The following is a 17,034-nucleotide window of genomic DNA, read 5'->3' as shown; positions in this document are numbered from 1 at the left end:
CTCTTTACCCAAATCGGTTTGAAAATGTCGCATCTTGTGTTTATCCAATATGGGTTTGAGGGCTTTAGCGATCTCCGTACCAGTTTTGGTTTTAATCGGTACGGCAAATGCTAGTTTAGAAAAACAATTTATCATCGTCAGTATGTAACGATAACCTTTGTTCGATTTAGCATACGGTATCATCTCAACAAGGTCAGCTTGATATAGGTCTGAAATACCTTTAAGTTCAACGCGTCTTGTGGGGTAGTTTCGACGCGCCTGTCGATGGAGCTCTTTAGCTATTGACGTCTTGACGTTCATTGTTGTACTGTGACCGTATTTCGTGTGTGTGTGTGTATTTGGATAGGAATAGGAAGAAAAAAAAAGAATCTTTATTTCTTTATTTTTTTTTACCCGCCTCACCACTCTTATATCCCGGCCTTGGCACCGGCCGTTTCGATAAAATAGTTAAATCATTAATTGATTTACAATACTGTAAATCAGTTAATAATTTATTCTCAAGTATCGAATCGGGGGGTTTAGGGTGGTCCTGAAAAGGACCGTTTTAAATTTATAGATGTGTTTTTTTTTCTTAATAAAATTTACAAGAAGTTTTATGTGTTTGGTGGTTATCAAATTGTTCCCACATATTTACACATACACCACAATCTACGCATCTTACTCGTAGACCATCACCTTCATAAATAAAGCCTAATAAGGCTAGTTTTTTAGGCGATTGAATTGGTACAGTAGATAATTTACTTGACCACTTTGGAACAAAAATCTTTTTATTACCGATTCTTGTAATAGTGTAAAAAGTATTAAGTCTAAAAAACACATCCATTGTAAATACTAGTTGGAACAACAGTGATAAAAATTATTAAAACTGATCAAGGAAAAAATATTTAAAAAATATTATTTTAAAGAACAAGGAAAAAATAGTAAAAAAATATGATCAAGGAAAAAATATTAAAAAAATATTATTTTAAAGAACAAGGAAAAAATAGTAAAAAAATATATTTTAAAGAACAAGGAAAAAAAATACTAAAATAATATTATTTTAAAATAATATCAAGAACAAGGAAAATAATATTATTTTCCTTGTTATTGCGTTTTAATAACTGCATAAATTATATACGATAAAAAAACTGCAGACGGAAATTGATAATGAGTTTAACATATAATATACAAGTGCTTTTAACGGAAACGCCTACAGAGATAAAAAGTTTACATTATTGAAGTAATTGTTATGTATAGCATTCGCTGTTAAAACTTCACTTGGATAAGATGGAGAACATACGTGAAATATCTTCTGCAAGAGCCGCATTTAATCATGCCTGTGTGAGGCTCCTTAGAAACACGGATGACGCTGAAGAGGTATACTTCGCGTGTCTAGATATTGTTAATTCTGCAAACAGAATAAAAAGGAGGTGTTTTAGAATAATTAGAGAGATGGAGGAAGAACAGTTAACACCGCTACCGTCACCAGCGTCTCCTTCACCATCATCTCATCAGTCAATACCGCAACCGTCACCAGCGTCTCCACCACCATCACCTCAACAAAGACGACCAGTAATTAGACGCGCACCAGCAATACTAACATTGCCAAGACGTCCGCCTTCAGCGTCTCCACCAAGACATCAACCTACAGCGTCTCCACCAAGACATCAACCTACAGCGTCTCTACCAAGACGACCACACATAAGCACAATATCAGCAATACTGTCATTACCTTCAACGTCGTCGTCGTCAGAAGCACACCTTCCGTCGTTTACAGAACAAGAAAGTCTGCAATCCGTCGCTGGATCAGTTGTTGACAACTTAAACAGATGCCCGGTCTGTTTATCAGAACCGGTATCTGTTCAGGTTGAAGGATGCAACCATAGATACTGCGACGGGTGTGCAGGCATGCTGATCGTAAACGATGGAAGGTGTGCCCTCTGTCGGCGTGAAATATCTTCATACTGTGGAATTGAAAGGTATGTAATATTTTTAAATTATGTATTTTTTTTTACATTAGGTGTTGATTGGGTATGGTGGGGATTGAATAGGGTGGAGGGGGTATAGTAATTAAAACAGCATTTACAATCGAGTACCAAGTGAGTTAGTTATTCAAAATGCCATCAGCATCATCTCTGGTTTACATGTCGTGGGTGGTGATACTAAAACAGTCTATAACATCACAACCCTCAAAAGAGGAGATGATACTTTTGAAACATATGTTTCATAATTCACAAGATCACCATATGCGTATTAGTTTGTGGGTTACAGTAGATAATTTCTTCGGGTTATTCACCGAATATCTTCCAATAGATACCATTTTATATTTATTTTTACGTGGGGTAAATATAGTACATTTGAGTGATGTGTGTCCATATGTGAACAGTCCATTCGGTTATGTTTCAAACATAACGTATGCTAGTTTACATTTGACCACACATCTTAGTAAAATGGATTATATTAATCACGAGTTTAAATTACAAAATGGATCTACTGTTAATATAACGGTACGCAACTGGTGGAAGGATGATTCCATCAGCGATGGATGGTGCTACTAGTAAGTACATTAAGTTATAATTCTAGATTAAGGTTGTTTTTTTTCAAATAGAATCTTGGAAAATTTACGTTTTCTATTTAGGGTGTCACAATCACGACCTGGTGCAGCAGTTTTCTTCAAAGAAGATTACTATCGATTATTAATTGAATTTCGGCGTAACAATACTAGAGTATTAACCAAATTTATTTTAAATTTTTTTTTATCAAGAAACACCACAATGGAATTTAAAGTATTAATGCTCAGAAGTTTAATGAGGAGGTATGTAGGGTTTTTTTACTTAAGAAAAAAAAATAACACATAATATAATACAATAATTTATTTTTAGTTAATTTTTTTTAGTTATAATAATACATAATAGTTTTTTAAAGAAAGGCAATATATATCCGCATAATAAAAAAAAATTAACAATAGTCATGGTCGTGGGCTATTAGGGTTTCGTTTACGGTTCTTGGTCTACAATAGTCATGATCGTGGGCTATGAGCACTTCGTTTACGGTTCTTGACCTTTTTTGGGGAGTGTTGTCGTCATTGTTGGGTGGGAGTTTACGTTTTTTGTTTATACTGTAATGTCCGTATGGAACTGTGTTGATTTTATTTTCTAATATGTAACGTTTATCGTCGTAAGGTGAAAGCGATTTCTTTGACTTGTTAATGGAAAAAATATTGTGCAAAGTGCTTATGATTCCGTACGCGCTTGTATACGTAACGGAATCATTAAAAAGACTTTTTTTGTACAGATCGTGTCTAAGATCCTTTGCAATGGATACTCTAGGAATACCCTTTGCTACATTCTTCTCTTTCTTGTCGAATTCGAGAATGCTATACATCTTAGCACGAAGTCCGACAAATTCACGAATAGCTTTTCCATTCATTTCGTCTTTGAATTTACCAAGTCGTTTCTTATTGGTATTACTAAAACATGCGTGATCGCGAGGGTAATCTGAAGTATCGAACCGATCGATATCGTGAAGAATATCGTTGTAAACGTTATCGGTCACGATATGATACATCAGACTATCCGTATCGGTCATTAGAAGATTTATATTATGACCGTACTTTTCCACCATGTAGTCATAGTGGAATTCGTACATGATCATTTTGCTAATGTCCAATACGGTAAATCCGATGTAGATCGGACGATTGAGAAATATCTCCGTTTTCTTCAGACTTACCCCAACGACATCCTTGTTATAGATGTACCAAGCCTTAACTCTCGGTTTTGCAATCACCTTATCCAATTTACGTTCGTTAGTGACCAGTTGGAAGTCTATTCTGTTTCGTACGTTTTCTAAGGACTTGCCATACACCGCGTTGTTCATCAACTTAAAAAAGTCCTTTTCAAAACTGTTTCGTGCTTGTGCACGCTTTTCAGTATTGAAGTCGATGTACGGTTTCAACCAAGGCGACTGGGAGAATTCCAGAACTCTGTGAATATTTTTCACTTTCAGTCCTAGTCGAGTGTACAACTTTAGGTTTCTGTAATGTAAAACGTAATTTTGTTTGTCGTACAATGTAGTCAATAATTTCTTTACGGGACATCTCTTTATGTCCTTCAAATAGGGGGACAGCATATCATCGGTTGGTACTAACCGTTCTGGTGCGAGAGGGTAATCCTTGTGACGATCGTGCAATTCTTGTGGATACTCAAGATCCACTTCTAAGATGTAGCCCTTTTCACTACGATCGCAAACGCTGTTAATATCGAGATTGTCAATCTCTTCAGTACTCAACCACCTAAAATTAGCGTGTGGCAAGGGCTCAACCATGGCTGTCCCGTAAAGGTTGTTGCAATCGTAATATTGAACCCAGGATGTGGGTTCGGATGGGTCATACTGATCTGGAATGTTTGGATTGTTCGCCTTGGCGTGTCTGGTTGAAATCATGGCTACACCGCCTCGTGTTCCTTTTTCGACAAACAGATGCATATCTATGTCGGTCAACAGTTCCAATTTTTGTCGGGTAAATTTTAACATGGCATTCCACGTGAAATGGGGGGTGGAGTAAAAGTGACAGGGGTCCAAACCGTAATATTGCATAGACGTACTTCGGAAATTTTCAAAGACGTCTGCCAACAATAATACGTCGCTAAGAAGATAAAGATCGTGGTAATCGCCTAACGTATTGCAGTCAAACGATTCCCACACGTTTTGAGCGTGGACGTAATCATCGTCCGTTATGTTCTCTCTTCTTAGCGTACTGTAGAATGCCGTCTGCGGTGGAAGTTGGGTTTCGAAAAACTTGTTTATATGGGTCATGTACTCGTACGGGTAAACGCCTTTACGGATTAAACAATCTCTTTTCTCGGGTAGCGGGTAACAGTTTGTGAGACGTTTAAATACGGTGTCTTTGTCCTGACAATCTTTTACAAGATTTTCCACAAGTTTTTCGAGCGACGACGAAAGAAATTGTAAAGAGTCCAAGAACCTCAACGAACCGACGGACGTGTTGGCGATACAGTTTATTTTTACATCGTCCTTATATTTTCCCAGAGCTTGAACTATATGATGACTATCGTAACCGCGGAGGTTATGAAAAAATACCGGAATATGCTCGGTGCGCTTACAATTTAAATTGCACTCGTTATGACATGCACCGAGAAACCGTCCTGTGGTATGCGAGTGATGACGTACACGATCGTCGTTCAACTCACAATGACAAAGAAAACACTCGGTAGCCCTTTGAAATGTTTCAGTGTCTTCGGGAGTCATCACCATCGGTTTTTCGGTAATCATAATTTTGTGCAATCTATCGGCGTGACCGAGCAATTCATCCAGCATCTTTTCAACGATATTTTCACCATCGGTTCTCGCTCGGTAGACTACAGGACCTTCACAAATCTCCCCTTCCTCGTCGACGATTACATAGGCGTAACCGGACGGAAGATGATGGGCTACCTTATCGGTAAAACTAGTGTTGGGTTTAGGGGTGGCAGTGTCCATCGGATGTACGAATGATTCAAAGTCTGCATACACCGTATACGGAACGCGTAGTGTGGACGAGTAGTCCCTGAACTTCATCACGCATTCCTTTTCTTTAGCGGGATCGGGTACTCTTATCCTTTGTGCACCGTGTCGCTTACACTCGATCAAATGTTGGTTTAGGTTTTGTGTAGCGACATGTGGGTCTGATGAACTGAAACGGTGCAAACAGTAAGGGCAATATTGACTGCTGCAGTGATGTTTTGTAAGACCTGAAAGGAGACGAGATAGCCCATTTTTACCTGGTTTGGTATTTATAAGGCAGTAGTGAAATTTATCTCTCGTCTCCCCTGCAAGCAGCAATAGGTGTATGCAGTGGGTACGATCGCGGTTTTCGGTAACACGTACCGGGTACACGCGATCGTTATCTTCCTCATAGCCGTAGACATTGATGCTTATTGTGTGGTTCAACACCTCGAAGCGATCAATGTCTTTTACCTTTACTGGATATGATATCCCGTTCATGTTAATTTCATGTTCAAAGCGTGCATACCAACTCTGACGATAGTTCCGACCTGGTTGGTCATGCAGGTATGCTAGTACGGACCATAGGAAACATTTTTCATCATGCGGATTTTTTACATTAACTATTGCCTCTCTTTTTACAAGTTTTTTTGGTGTTTTTATAAATGAACTAGAGGCGCCATATAACGGACGGTAACGGATAATATTTAAATCAATATAAATTATTTTATTCATTACCCATCCGCTGCCGTTGTTGATGAATTTGGTCAGTGTCTCTATAATTTTCTCCACTGATTCTATCCATGATTCTTCAACAACGTCGGTGTTATCATCTAAATTTATCACCGTTCTAGTTTTTCCATGCAGATACAAATTGGTATATGTAGTTTCTACTCCGTCTTCGAGATGTGTCCGCTTCATCAATTCAACATTTGCTGCAACGTACCTGTAGAAACAGAATAATTTTAGTACATATTGACTACTATTTTTTTTAAAGATAAAAACAGTACATTTAACGTTTTTTTAAATTACCATTTTATGTTGCCATCAAAGCGTCTGCCTTCTTCCTTCAAACAGTTCAGGATGCTCTTCTGATACCGTAGAAGGGTTGAAAGGAGATACATCTCCTCAGAGTCAGACAAGTCCCATCGAAGACGGATGACGTTGTTATTTATTGCTTGGATAACTACCGGTGATACCATTTCAATTTTTTTTGTAATATCTGAAACAAATTAAAATAACATATATCATAACATTAGTTTTTTTTAAAAATGGTAATTGTTTTTTTTTGTGTGTTTCAGACAGTAACAGAAGAAGAAGATATAAATTATAAAATTTATAAAATCATATTTTATTTGTATATATTTTTTTAAAATTATATTATTAATTATATTCTTTATGTCATTTATTTTATTTCATTTAATATTACCTTAGTCTTATTACATAAAATAACTTACCTAGTTGCTTAAGGTGATGAAAAAACTACACTTAATAGTCTTTTTAATTTTACAATAATACCGTGTTCACTGATCACAAATCGGTAAATGAATGAAACAATTTTACAAAGAGATGGAGGTATATATATTGCATCGACCAATTGCGTCAGTCACACACACACACACACACACACACACACATGTGTGAATGTGTGTGTGCAGATACAATCGGATTTAACCAGTTGATAAAGGAAAAAAATTAGAATTTATTTCTGTTTTCCTGTTCATAAGGAAAATGCGACTGTTTTCCTGTTCAAGAGAGTCACGCGTAGGCCGGACGGTTCGTCAGTCGAGCGCCGCATCCCGCACGGTAAACATCTCTCTCTACGTCGCTCCGCTAACACACACACGCGCAGCAGACACCGACTCCCGGGGCACGATCTACGACGACGCCTCCCGACGCCGTCGCCTGGACGACCAGGATCATCCTCGAGGTAAATCTAAATTTTTTTTTCACAGACACCACCTCCCGGTGCACGAGCCACAACGAAGACCTCGGATCTTCCTCGAGGAACATCCGCGTCGAGGCGACGACGACGATAAGGTTCTCGTCGTGGATAGTGCACCGGGAGGCGGCGGGCGCCGCCTCCCGGTGCACGATCTACGACGAGAACCTTGTCATCGTCGCCACGACGACCAGGATCATCCTCGAGGAAAGACCGCGGGCTATGACGTCACAAACAGGTTGGAAAGACTGCGCCGACTTCCGGTGCACGATCTACGACGAGAACCTTGTCATCGTCGCCACGACGACCAGGATCATCATCGAGGAAAGACCGCGGGCTATGACGTCACAAACAGGTTGGAAAGACTGCGCCGACTCCCGGTGCACGATCTACGACGACCAGGATCATCCTCGAGTAACGCCCTAGGAAAGACTGCGGGCTTCGACGTCACAATCCAAGATGGCCGACCAAAAAAAATCACATCGGAAAGACTGCAGGCTACGGCGCCACCGACGTCACTTCATCCAAGATGGCCGACCTAAAAAACAGGTTGGAAAGACTGCGGGCTACGGCGTCACCGACGTCACGTCATCCAAGATGGCCGACCTAGACGCCATCTTGGCCGCCATCTTGTCCGCCATTTTCCAAGATGGCGGACAAGATGGCCGACAAGATGGCGGACAGCCGCCATCTTGGATGACGTCACTTCCTGACGCCGTATGCCCATTTCCGTACTACTGTCTATCTGTTTATCTTCTATTGTTTCGGTCCGGAAAGAATTCAACATCAATTGAAAGAATTATAAAAAAAAACATCTTTATTTTCCCCCTTATTTTACCCTTTATTTTCTCATGAAAATATCACTGATATTACTTTAGCATCTTACAACATAAATTTATTAGCCCTATTTATTTCATATATATATCTTACTTGTTACACGTTAAGCGCCGTAACCGTAATAGTTTTAGGAGGCCGTACATGCATCGTAAGTCATTGCTTAAAATGATACTGCCATCCTCAAGTATTACAAGAATCCTGTGCCACGCTCAGTTAGAAATGCGAGAAGAGAAGTGGTTTCCCGTTCTTGTCTTCTTCAGCTGGCTAATAATAATGTTGCATAAGAGTCTGCCGAACCCTAAACGCTTTACCTCTTCATTGTATTCACGACAAAGACGACTGTGCAATGAATAATAATATTTTAAGAGAAAACAATACTGATTAGTCCCAGTTTTACTTTGTATGCTTTTAAAACGCCACAACTCATCAGAAAGAATGAAACAGATAATGTTAAGCAACAAAACATTCTACCCCCACCTATTGAGAAACAATGCTTTATATTATAGAAGATTTATTTGTCTTTAGGAGATTTTTAGATTCTTGAATACAAACTGATGCGCTAAAACGAATAAGAACAAAATTTTATTATTTATTTTACTTTTACTTACGATCTTTTAATTATATAAATAATTAAATAGAAAATACTAACTTTTTTTTATTTATTATACAGATCGGTATTGTTTTTAAAATGAATTAATATCATAATTAATTTTTGGTTACTTGTTCGAAGTTTCCATTTTAACTGTGAAATAATTTTGTAATATAATTTTAACCGTTTTAGATTCGAATTGACTAATTTTAAATAATTTTTTTATATTTTATAAGTACTCGATTTTATTTTTTCAGTAAAAAACAACAGTTTATTACGTTGAATCCTAGGCTAAATGTTTCAAAAGTTCCACGTTTCTTGAACTTGAAAAAATGTTTGTTTTTATCTAGTCCATGGAAAGTGTAAACTATAAATACTGTGAAAATTCAAGTTCATTGTTATCCCATTTTTTAAACATCATACAGGTTTCCTCCTCCCGCCATCCGTAAACTTCTAGATGTATTCAAGTTTCCATAAATTTAGAGGTGGGTTTTTTAATATAAATATGATAAGTACCTTCATATATAATAAAACGTTATGTTTTTCTATTTTTTATTGTCTTTTAATCAATCATTCATTATACTCAGGCTTTCTATAGCACCCGTCGTAACTTGCTACTGGCATCCTGTATTAGGTTGACGTCAGCGAAGTACGATATCCTTCTGTAAAATTCCCACCAAATCCTTTCCTGATTAATCTAACATAACCTTAAAAAATACTTATACCGCTTGTGTAATAGTCTCAGAGAGTTTTCCACTGATAGAAATTAAGAATTCAAATTTAAAAATTTTATATAAAATTTTCTCTAAAAGAATTATGTACATCCTACGTTTCCACTTCTTTAAATTATTGATTACAACCGAATGTCTATGATATTTCTAATATCTGTCAAATAAAAAAAAATCTCCTTATTTTCCGCTATGACAGTAGAAATAGGGGGAAAACATTTAAATAATAAAAAAAATAATATATACAGTATATATTTTCAAACATAGAGTTAATTATTAATACGTTACATTTTAATGCTAAATTAATATGTTTTTATGAACTTTTTTGATGTTTACTATGCACTAATTAGACTAATATTGACGCTCGATATTTCTAGTATAGACTTATTTCAAGAAAAAATATTTACGGTTTTATTTCAGTGTAGTCCGAGTTAGGTTAAATAATAATTATTTATACGTTCAACAATCAAAGATAAATATACTTTTTCATGTTTTTATTTATTACCAGTCTGTATTGCATGTATTTATGATATATATGACTGAATATTTATTTAAAGTATACAAGTTCGTAACAAATATATTTATAAATATTGTCCGTTATTTATATAAAACACGTACATGATTTATCGTTCAATCTATGTCAATAAATCAATAGACAATGTACACCGACGGCCTCGCATGTTTTATAATTTTATCTCGTGACATTGATCGAAACAACGTACAAGATTTGATTTTTTAATAAGATTTTTTGTTTTATTATTTTCAAACAAATTTCTCGTATAAAAAATAAACTAGATCTACCTATGTAAAATCTAATTTCTCTGATGTCTCTCCGTAGTGTAAAGAAGTTTAATTTAAATTTGATGCACAATCGTCCACGACCGAATAATAATATAGTGGTAAATGGTTTATCGGAAAGTTTTGGTTTTTGAAAGAAATTCCAATTAATACATTCATGTTATATCACGCTATGCCAACACACGTCTTGTACGTGCTTCCATTTGCGAATTAATCATAAATAACGGTTGTAGAAATTTGGCAAAACAATTTTTTTTTGTTCCGTTTGATACAATTTCTTAGAAACGAGAAATGTATATAATACATATATATCTACAAATTCTTAGTAATGATATATATATGTATGTATAAAAATGGTTTGCTTCTATTTTCTAAGCAATATAGAAGTACGTTGATTTTTATTATATATCTTGTTGTGAGGTGTCCTTGATTAAGTATACATACAGATTGCTGTTCTTTCTTGTAATTCTTCTATTTTATGTTTTTTCATAATAATGATTGTTTTATTCTTAAGCTAAATATTGTCTCGCGATTAATAAAATAATAGAAAATTACCTTAAAAATTTGAATATATCATTTAAATTAAAATTATAAAATTAATTTTTTTCTTTGCGTCAAATAAACTAAATTAGCCCACCGGTCTAGCGGTTAACAGGTTGTCGCAAATCAGTTATTTAACACCTGATTTTCGAAGTCGAGGATTCTGAGGTTCGATTCCTGGTAAGAGTAGTTGCTTTTATACGGATCTAAATACTAGACAGTGGATGACAGTGTACGTTTGTGGTTAAAGTTCAATTAATCTCACGTCTCAGGAATGGTCGGCCTGAGTCAGTACAAGACTGAACCTCATTTACATATTATCCTTATCTCATTGTTAGCGCGGGGAAGGTTTCTTATTGTTCCAGACTGCAAGGTACACATTAGGAGAACAAAGTAGATTAAAGGTAGGATTTTAATTGCAGTCCATACTTTCAAATAAATTGATTTAAATTTGAAAAAAATAAAATCTAACAAAAAATTAAATTACAATTAAAATTAATGATATTACAAGTTAAAATTTATTTTTCGTTCCTAGTGGTTAAAATTTTAATCCTTTGTATAAACTTAAGTAAAGAACTTCACCATAAAAAATAACTCGGAAATGTGGTGAGTAAAGTTATTCAAAAAATCCATACTTCATTAAAATTAAACATATATTACCTTCAAAAAATGGTTTCAACTTAAAGTTGGTTTTAACTTAAACGTCAAAAAACACAGCAAATGTAAAATAAAACTAACTACAAATACTATAATTGAACCAGTACAAATATTACTAGCTAATATTTGCGTGAAAATAATTGTCCGTCTGGATAAGACGCTTTGTTAGGAAAAAATTTGCATTAATCTTAATTAATTGTTAATTAAGATGTGATTGTGATTGTGATTGAGATGAGTATTGTTTCTCTTTGTCGTATACGAGAATCATTCAATAATTCAAGACGCGATTACCTGTGGAGGCTTAAAACAGTTGTTAAGAAAGTTATGATATTTTCAGAACAGTGAGTTCGTGACCGTGTAATGAATTTTGATAAACCTTTTAAATAAAGATTTTGTTCTAACCGTAAAATCTGATTTTCCGATGGCGAGTCCCCATAAAATTTTCGAAATAGTTGAACATCGTGCAACGTTCAACTAACTGTAACGTGATCCGGTTTTTTACATTCCAGCTGTGAAAAACCGGGTTAACGTTTAGTCTCGTATGACCAAACAATACGGAAACAGTTGTACGAACTGCAGAAATGTTTAAAAGCAGGTAGAAACATTTAAAGACGGTCGAACTTGAGTGACTGACGAGTACCGTTCTGAACGTCCGACTGAAGTTTGAACTCCAGCGCTTGAAACTAGCATAAACTCTTTTATAAAAGAAGAATATTACAGTTGAAATTATAGCTGAAAAACTACAAGTTCAAGTACCATAAACCGAGCCAAGATGAGTTCCAAAAGAGTTGACAAATCACCGTTATGTAAATTTTTTTCAGCAGAAAGTGATGCTTCTTTGCAGAATATTCTAACCCGTAATGAGATATGGATCCACCATTGCGAACCGGAATCAAATTTCATGCGTGGAACACGAAGTGGAAGTACACGAATTCATCTGTCATGAAAAATTCCGAACCCGTCTATCATCAGGAAAAATCATGATTACAACCTTTGGGACGAAAAAGACCCGGTTTTGGCGATTTTTTGGGAATATCAGCAAACAATAAAGAAAAAATACTACTTTAAAGTGCTTATCGACAAAGAGATCCCCGCAGTATTGAAAAAACGTCCTGGATCTCAGTAGAAAACCCACCGGGTTGATCTAGTGGTGAACGCGCCTTCCCAAATCAGCTGATTTGGAAGTCGAGAGTTCCAGCGTTCAAGTCCTAGTAAAGCCAGCTATTTTTACACAGACTTGAATACTAGATCGTGGATACCGGTGTTCTTTGGCGGTTAGGTTTCAATTAACCACACATCTCAGGTATGGTCGAACTGAGAATGTACAAGACTACACTTCATTCACACTCATAGATATCATCCTCATTCATCCTCTGAATTATTATCTAAACGGTATTTACCGGAGGCTAAACACGAAAAAGAAAGAAAAGGATCTCAGGAGAAAGACATCGTTCTTCTTCACGATTATACCCGGCCTCACACGGCTCAGGTAATTCGAAAAACCATCGAAAAATAAATTGCATCAGTACATAATACCTCACCACCACCTCCCAAAAAATCCTGAGTTGGCTCTGTCGAATTTCCACTTGTTTTGTCCATCGAAAGTGTCGTTACGTGGTAAGAAGTTTAATGGAAATATCGTCAAAGGAAATTAGCTAAATTAGCCCCAACATAAAGACGACGACGCACTTTCATATAGAGCCATACGTAAGTTTCTTTAGACAAAGAAATAGAAATAATTAAAAATATTGCTGTTACTAACGGTTATAATATTAATACTATAAATAAATTATACAGAGGAATAAATAATACAAATAATACGACTAACAACATAAAATTATCAGATAAAAACCATAAAAAAAAAATATACAAAAAGTGAATACAGTCCAGTTAGTCAAAAGATAGGAAAATTGTATAAAATTTAACAAACACCTGCATATACCACAAATAATAAATTGATATATTACAAATAATTATAAAAAGATATCGTATAATAACGTTTAATAAACAAGGGGTATATAGTCTGGGGTGTGAAGATTGTGACATCATATATATCAGTATGACCAATCGTAAATTCTCTGTACGTGCAAAACACACAGATAGTATTAAAAAAAAAATAAAGCACGAAAATTCTAACTTTGCTAAACATAGATAATGGTCATACATTTATGAACATTTTAGCCGTTTCTTATAATTTACATCGCAAATATATATTTATGAGCTTACTTGTCATTTTGAATAATGTACAGCACTTTTAATTTTAACAAATTTTCGTATTATTTGTACTGACTTATTTCAAAAATATAGGCAGTTGAATCGGTAAAGTTGCCGATCGGGAGTTTGAAAAATCACGTAAAATTTAACAAGCGTATCACCCGCTAAGTAATTTCAAAATAATTGTAACTATACTAATTTTAAGGAAAAAAATTGAATAGCTTATTTTAATATATATATATTTTTTTTATTTCATGTTTTCATAAGTCGAATGAAAACATGAAAGCTTTTTCTCAATATATTTACTGCATCTTGCATCCTCAATCTGTACTTTAATTATTCTAATAATAGCATCCTCCGTCGCTGCTTCGTCCGCGCTATTTGCGTATAGAGCTTCAAAAACTGGAAGTAGTTTTTTTAGTAATCACGGGTGGGCAGTTGTTGTTCTAAGAATTATCGCTATTCACAACTTACAGGATAAAATAGATTAATTTGGATGAATAAAAACTTTTCAGTTAAGTATATGAATAGTCGTAATTCCCTTTAATGTTCACGTATATTACGCATTATAGAAAAAAACATTTCTGGACGTCATAATAAAGGTACTATTAAAATTTCGTAATAAATAAGCGTTTCATTATATTCTGTGGTTATCGGAAACAAATCGAAACATCTTTACATAGTAGTAAGATAGCTTCCTCTTTGCATGTTTTTTTACTGTTTTAACAGATGCTTTTATTTACGGTCAACCAATTTAGATTTGAAGATAGACCCGTACTTTTATTAAATTTATCTTAAAAATTCATTTTTAGATTTAAGTACTGATTTTCATAAAATAATAAAAATTGGTTTACTTTCTAAATCCCAGTAAATATTCTCGTAGAAGATCTGTATAGAACAACAACCCGGTTTTTCCCCGTACAAAGATAGGAAAATTGGATTTCAGTTTTGAAAAGATCATCAGGATGTGTATTTCTACATATTTAAAAATAACTTGTGTGTTTTTATAAAACGTGTTATTTGGTCAGTCAATTTTTAACAGAAAAAAAGAATTTTGTAAACATTTAATACCGTCGGTAATAATTTTGTCTAAACAATAAACGCGAATTATAATTCTTTTTATATAGTCTGGGGGGGACTAATAATCAGATGTCGATTATTGCCCGACAATGAATACAAATTCTCTGTATTCTAGATGAATTTAAAAAAGAAATATTTACATAATTTCTCAAAAATCTGAAAAAATATAAATTTCTGTCGTACTGCTACACAACAAGGAGGTTTTTAAACGGTCATAAAAATATGAAGAACAATATAAATTAAAAACGGCTATGAATTAGAAAATCATCTTACAGGAAAAATCTGACAACACAGTTGTAGGACTTTCCCGTCACGCGGCTTTTTTCTGACGCACGGCTTACACACGCAACTTAATTAAAAATATTTATAATTTTATTTGAATATAATATTTTTTGTTTATTTAATTCAATGATTATAACTAAAGCGCTCGCGCATACCGTATTTCATTCGCGCGGGTGTGGCGGTACTAGCGGCCACTTTAAATACGTTTTTACACTTAAATATTATTCACTTATTTAATTCTACCAGTCACCTGTGACGTCACAACATAGACGACTACAGTAGCTGTACGTCAGTGCTACACTAGCACTCCTTGTGGTGAGAGGGGGCACTAATGACGCAGTATACTCACGTACAAACGTTTTTTGCAAAATCGCGAAATTTAAGCGAAACTGACAAAGAAATAACAAAGATGGACCACTGAATGTGAAAATAGGAGGAGAAAAGATTATGGAGGTAGAAGAATTTTGTTATTTGGGAAGTAAAATTACTAAAGATGGACGAAGCAGGAGCGATATAAAATGCCGAATAGCACAAGCTAAACGAGCCTTCAGTAAGAAATATAATTTGTTTACATCAAAAATGAATTTAAATGTCAGGAAAAGATTTTTGAAAGTGTATGTTTGGAGTGTCGCTTTATATGGAAGTGAAACTTGGACGATCGGAGTATCTGAGAAGAAAAGATTAGAAGCTTTTGAAATGTGGTGCTATAGTAGAATGTTAAAAATCAGATGGGTGGATAAAGTGACAAATGAAGAGGTATTGCGGCAAATAGATGAAGAAAGTAGCATTTGGAAAAATATAGTTAAAAGAAGAGACAGACTTATAGGCCACATACTAAGGCATCCTGGAATAGTCGCTTTAATATTGGAAGGACAGGTAGAAGGGAAAAATAGTGTAGGCAGGCCACGTTTGGAGTATGTAAAACAAATTGTTGGGGATGTAGGATGTAGAGGGTATACTGAAACGAAACGACTAGCACTAGATAGGGAATCTTGGAGAGCTGCATCAAACCAGTCAAATGACTGAAGGCAAAAAAAAAAAAAGAAGCGAAACTGAAGGTGACCTTGCTGTAGAGCCTCACCCCCTTGACCATTTAAGTTGAAAATATAATGGTGTCAATGCCTTCCCATATGTGAAATAATCCGACCAAGTTTCGTCAAAATCGGTCGAATAGTTCTGGAGATATAAGATGATTTATGGCGTGACACCGAACTCACAAACACGTACATCCGGAAAATTTCCATCGGGTTATTTTGAGTTTTTTAGATGTCAAAACGTATATGTACAGATTGGACCGATTAAAATACTTTACCTTTCTAAAGCCGTAGCTCTGTTATAGCGATAAACGGGAAAGTAAAAATAGTAACTAAATAATAAAATGGCGTTTACACTTCTTTTTCTTTTCCCAAAAGTCTTCATTCGTTCGCTCAGTTGTTTTTTTTTTCCATTTGTTCATGTACGTACCTTTCTTTTCTCATTGAAAACTTAGATTCTTGTATCAATTTTCTAAATTAATATCTGTCTTCAATCAAATATTTGGAAACGTTCACCAATTTAAATAATTTTTTATCCGTGTATTCTTTATGCATTATATTTACGTAAAATAAAATTTACGATCTTGTTCGTTCTGTAAAATCTTAATCTTCTTTATCAGAGTAATTCCCCAGTATTTTCTGTATGTATATAAATTTCTTTTTCTATTTTCAGTTTGTAAATTCCATCTTCATATTTTGGTCATCGTATATTTCTCTTCGAATTTTTTTCTGTACTTTTATTATTTCTTCTACTGAAAAGCACTGTAAACATTTTGCACCACATAGCAGATCGGTAGGACCACAATTTTATAATATCTTAATTTTGAGTTACACGACAGGAATTTTTGTTGTGAA

The 17,034-nt window shown here is 34.9% G+C and overlaps 1 protein-coding gene across 1 annotated transcript; it reads right to left on the bottom strand.

Annotated features, from left to right (window-relative positions):
* Positions 1-2,783: 2,783 nt before the first annotated feature.
* On the bottom strand, positions 2,784-13,802 carry LOC142330725 (uncharacterized). The gene is made up of 4 exons (XM_075376171.1): positions 13,796-13,802; positions 6,511-6,700; positions 4,971-6,424; positions 2,784-2,812 (listed from the first exon to the last, which is right to left on the bottom strand). The coding sequence occupies exons 1-4, from the start codon at positions 13,800-13,802 to the stop codon at positions 2,784-2,786; spliced, it is 1,680 nt and encodes a 559-aa protein (XP_075232286.1).
* Positions 13,803-17,034: the final 3,232 nt, after the last annotated feature.

This window comes from Lycorma delicatula, chromosome 9 (assembly GCF_047948215.1).
Source record: "Lycorma delicatula isolate Av1 chromosome 9, ASM4794821v1, whole genome shotgun sequence".
NCBI lineage: Eukaryota > Metazoa > Arthropoda > Insecta > Hemiptera > Fulgoridae > Lycorma > Lycorma delicatula.
Note: the sequence above shows the minus strand (reverse complement) of the source record. Positions and strands in the feature narration are given on the sequence as shown.

Excerpts from the sequence above, each read along its gene's own strand:
- LOC142330725 (XM_075376171.1), bottom strand. Across the intron at positions 6,425-6,510 it reads TTTGATGGCAACATAAAATG|GTACGTTGCAGCAAATGTTG; the intron begins GTAATTTAAAAA and ends CTGTTTCTACAG. Across the intron at positions 2,813-4,970 it reads TATCGCCAACACGTCCGTCG|TAAAAAAACCCTACATACCT; the intron begins GTTCGTTGAGGT and ends TTTTTTCTTAAG.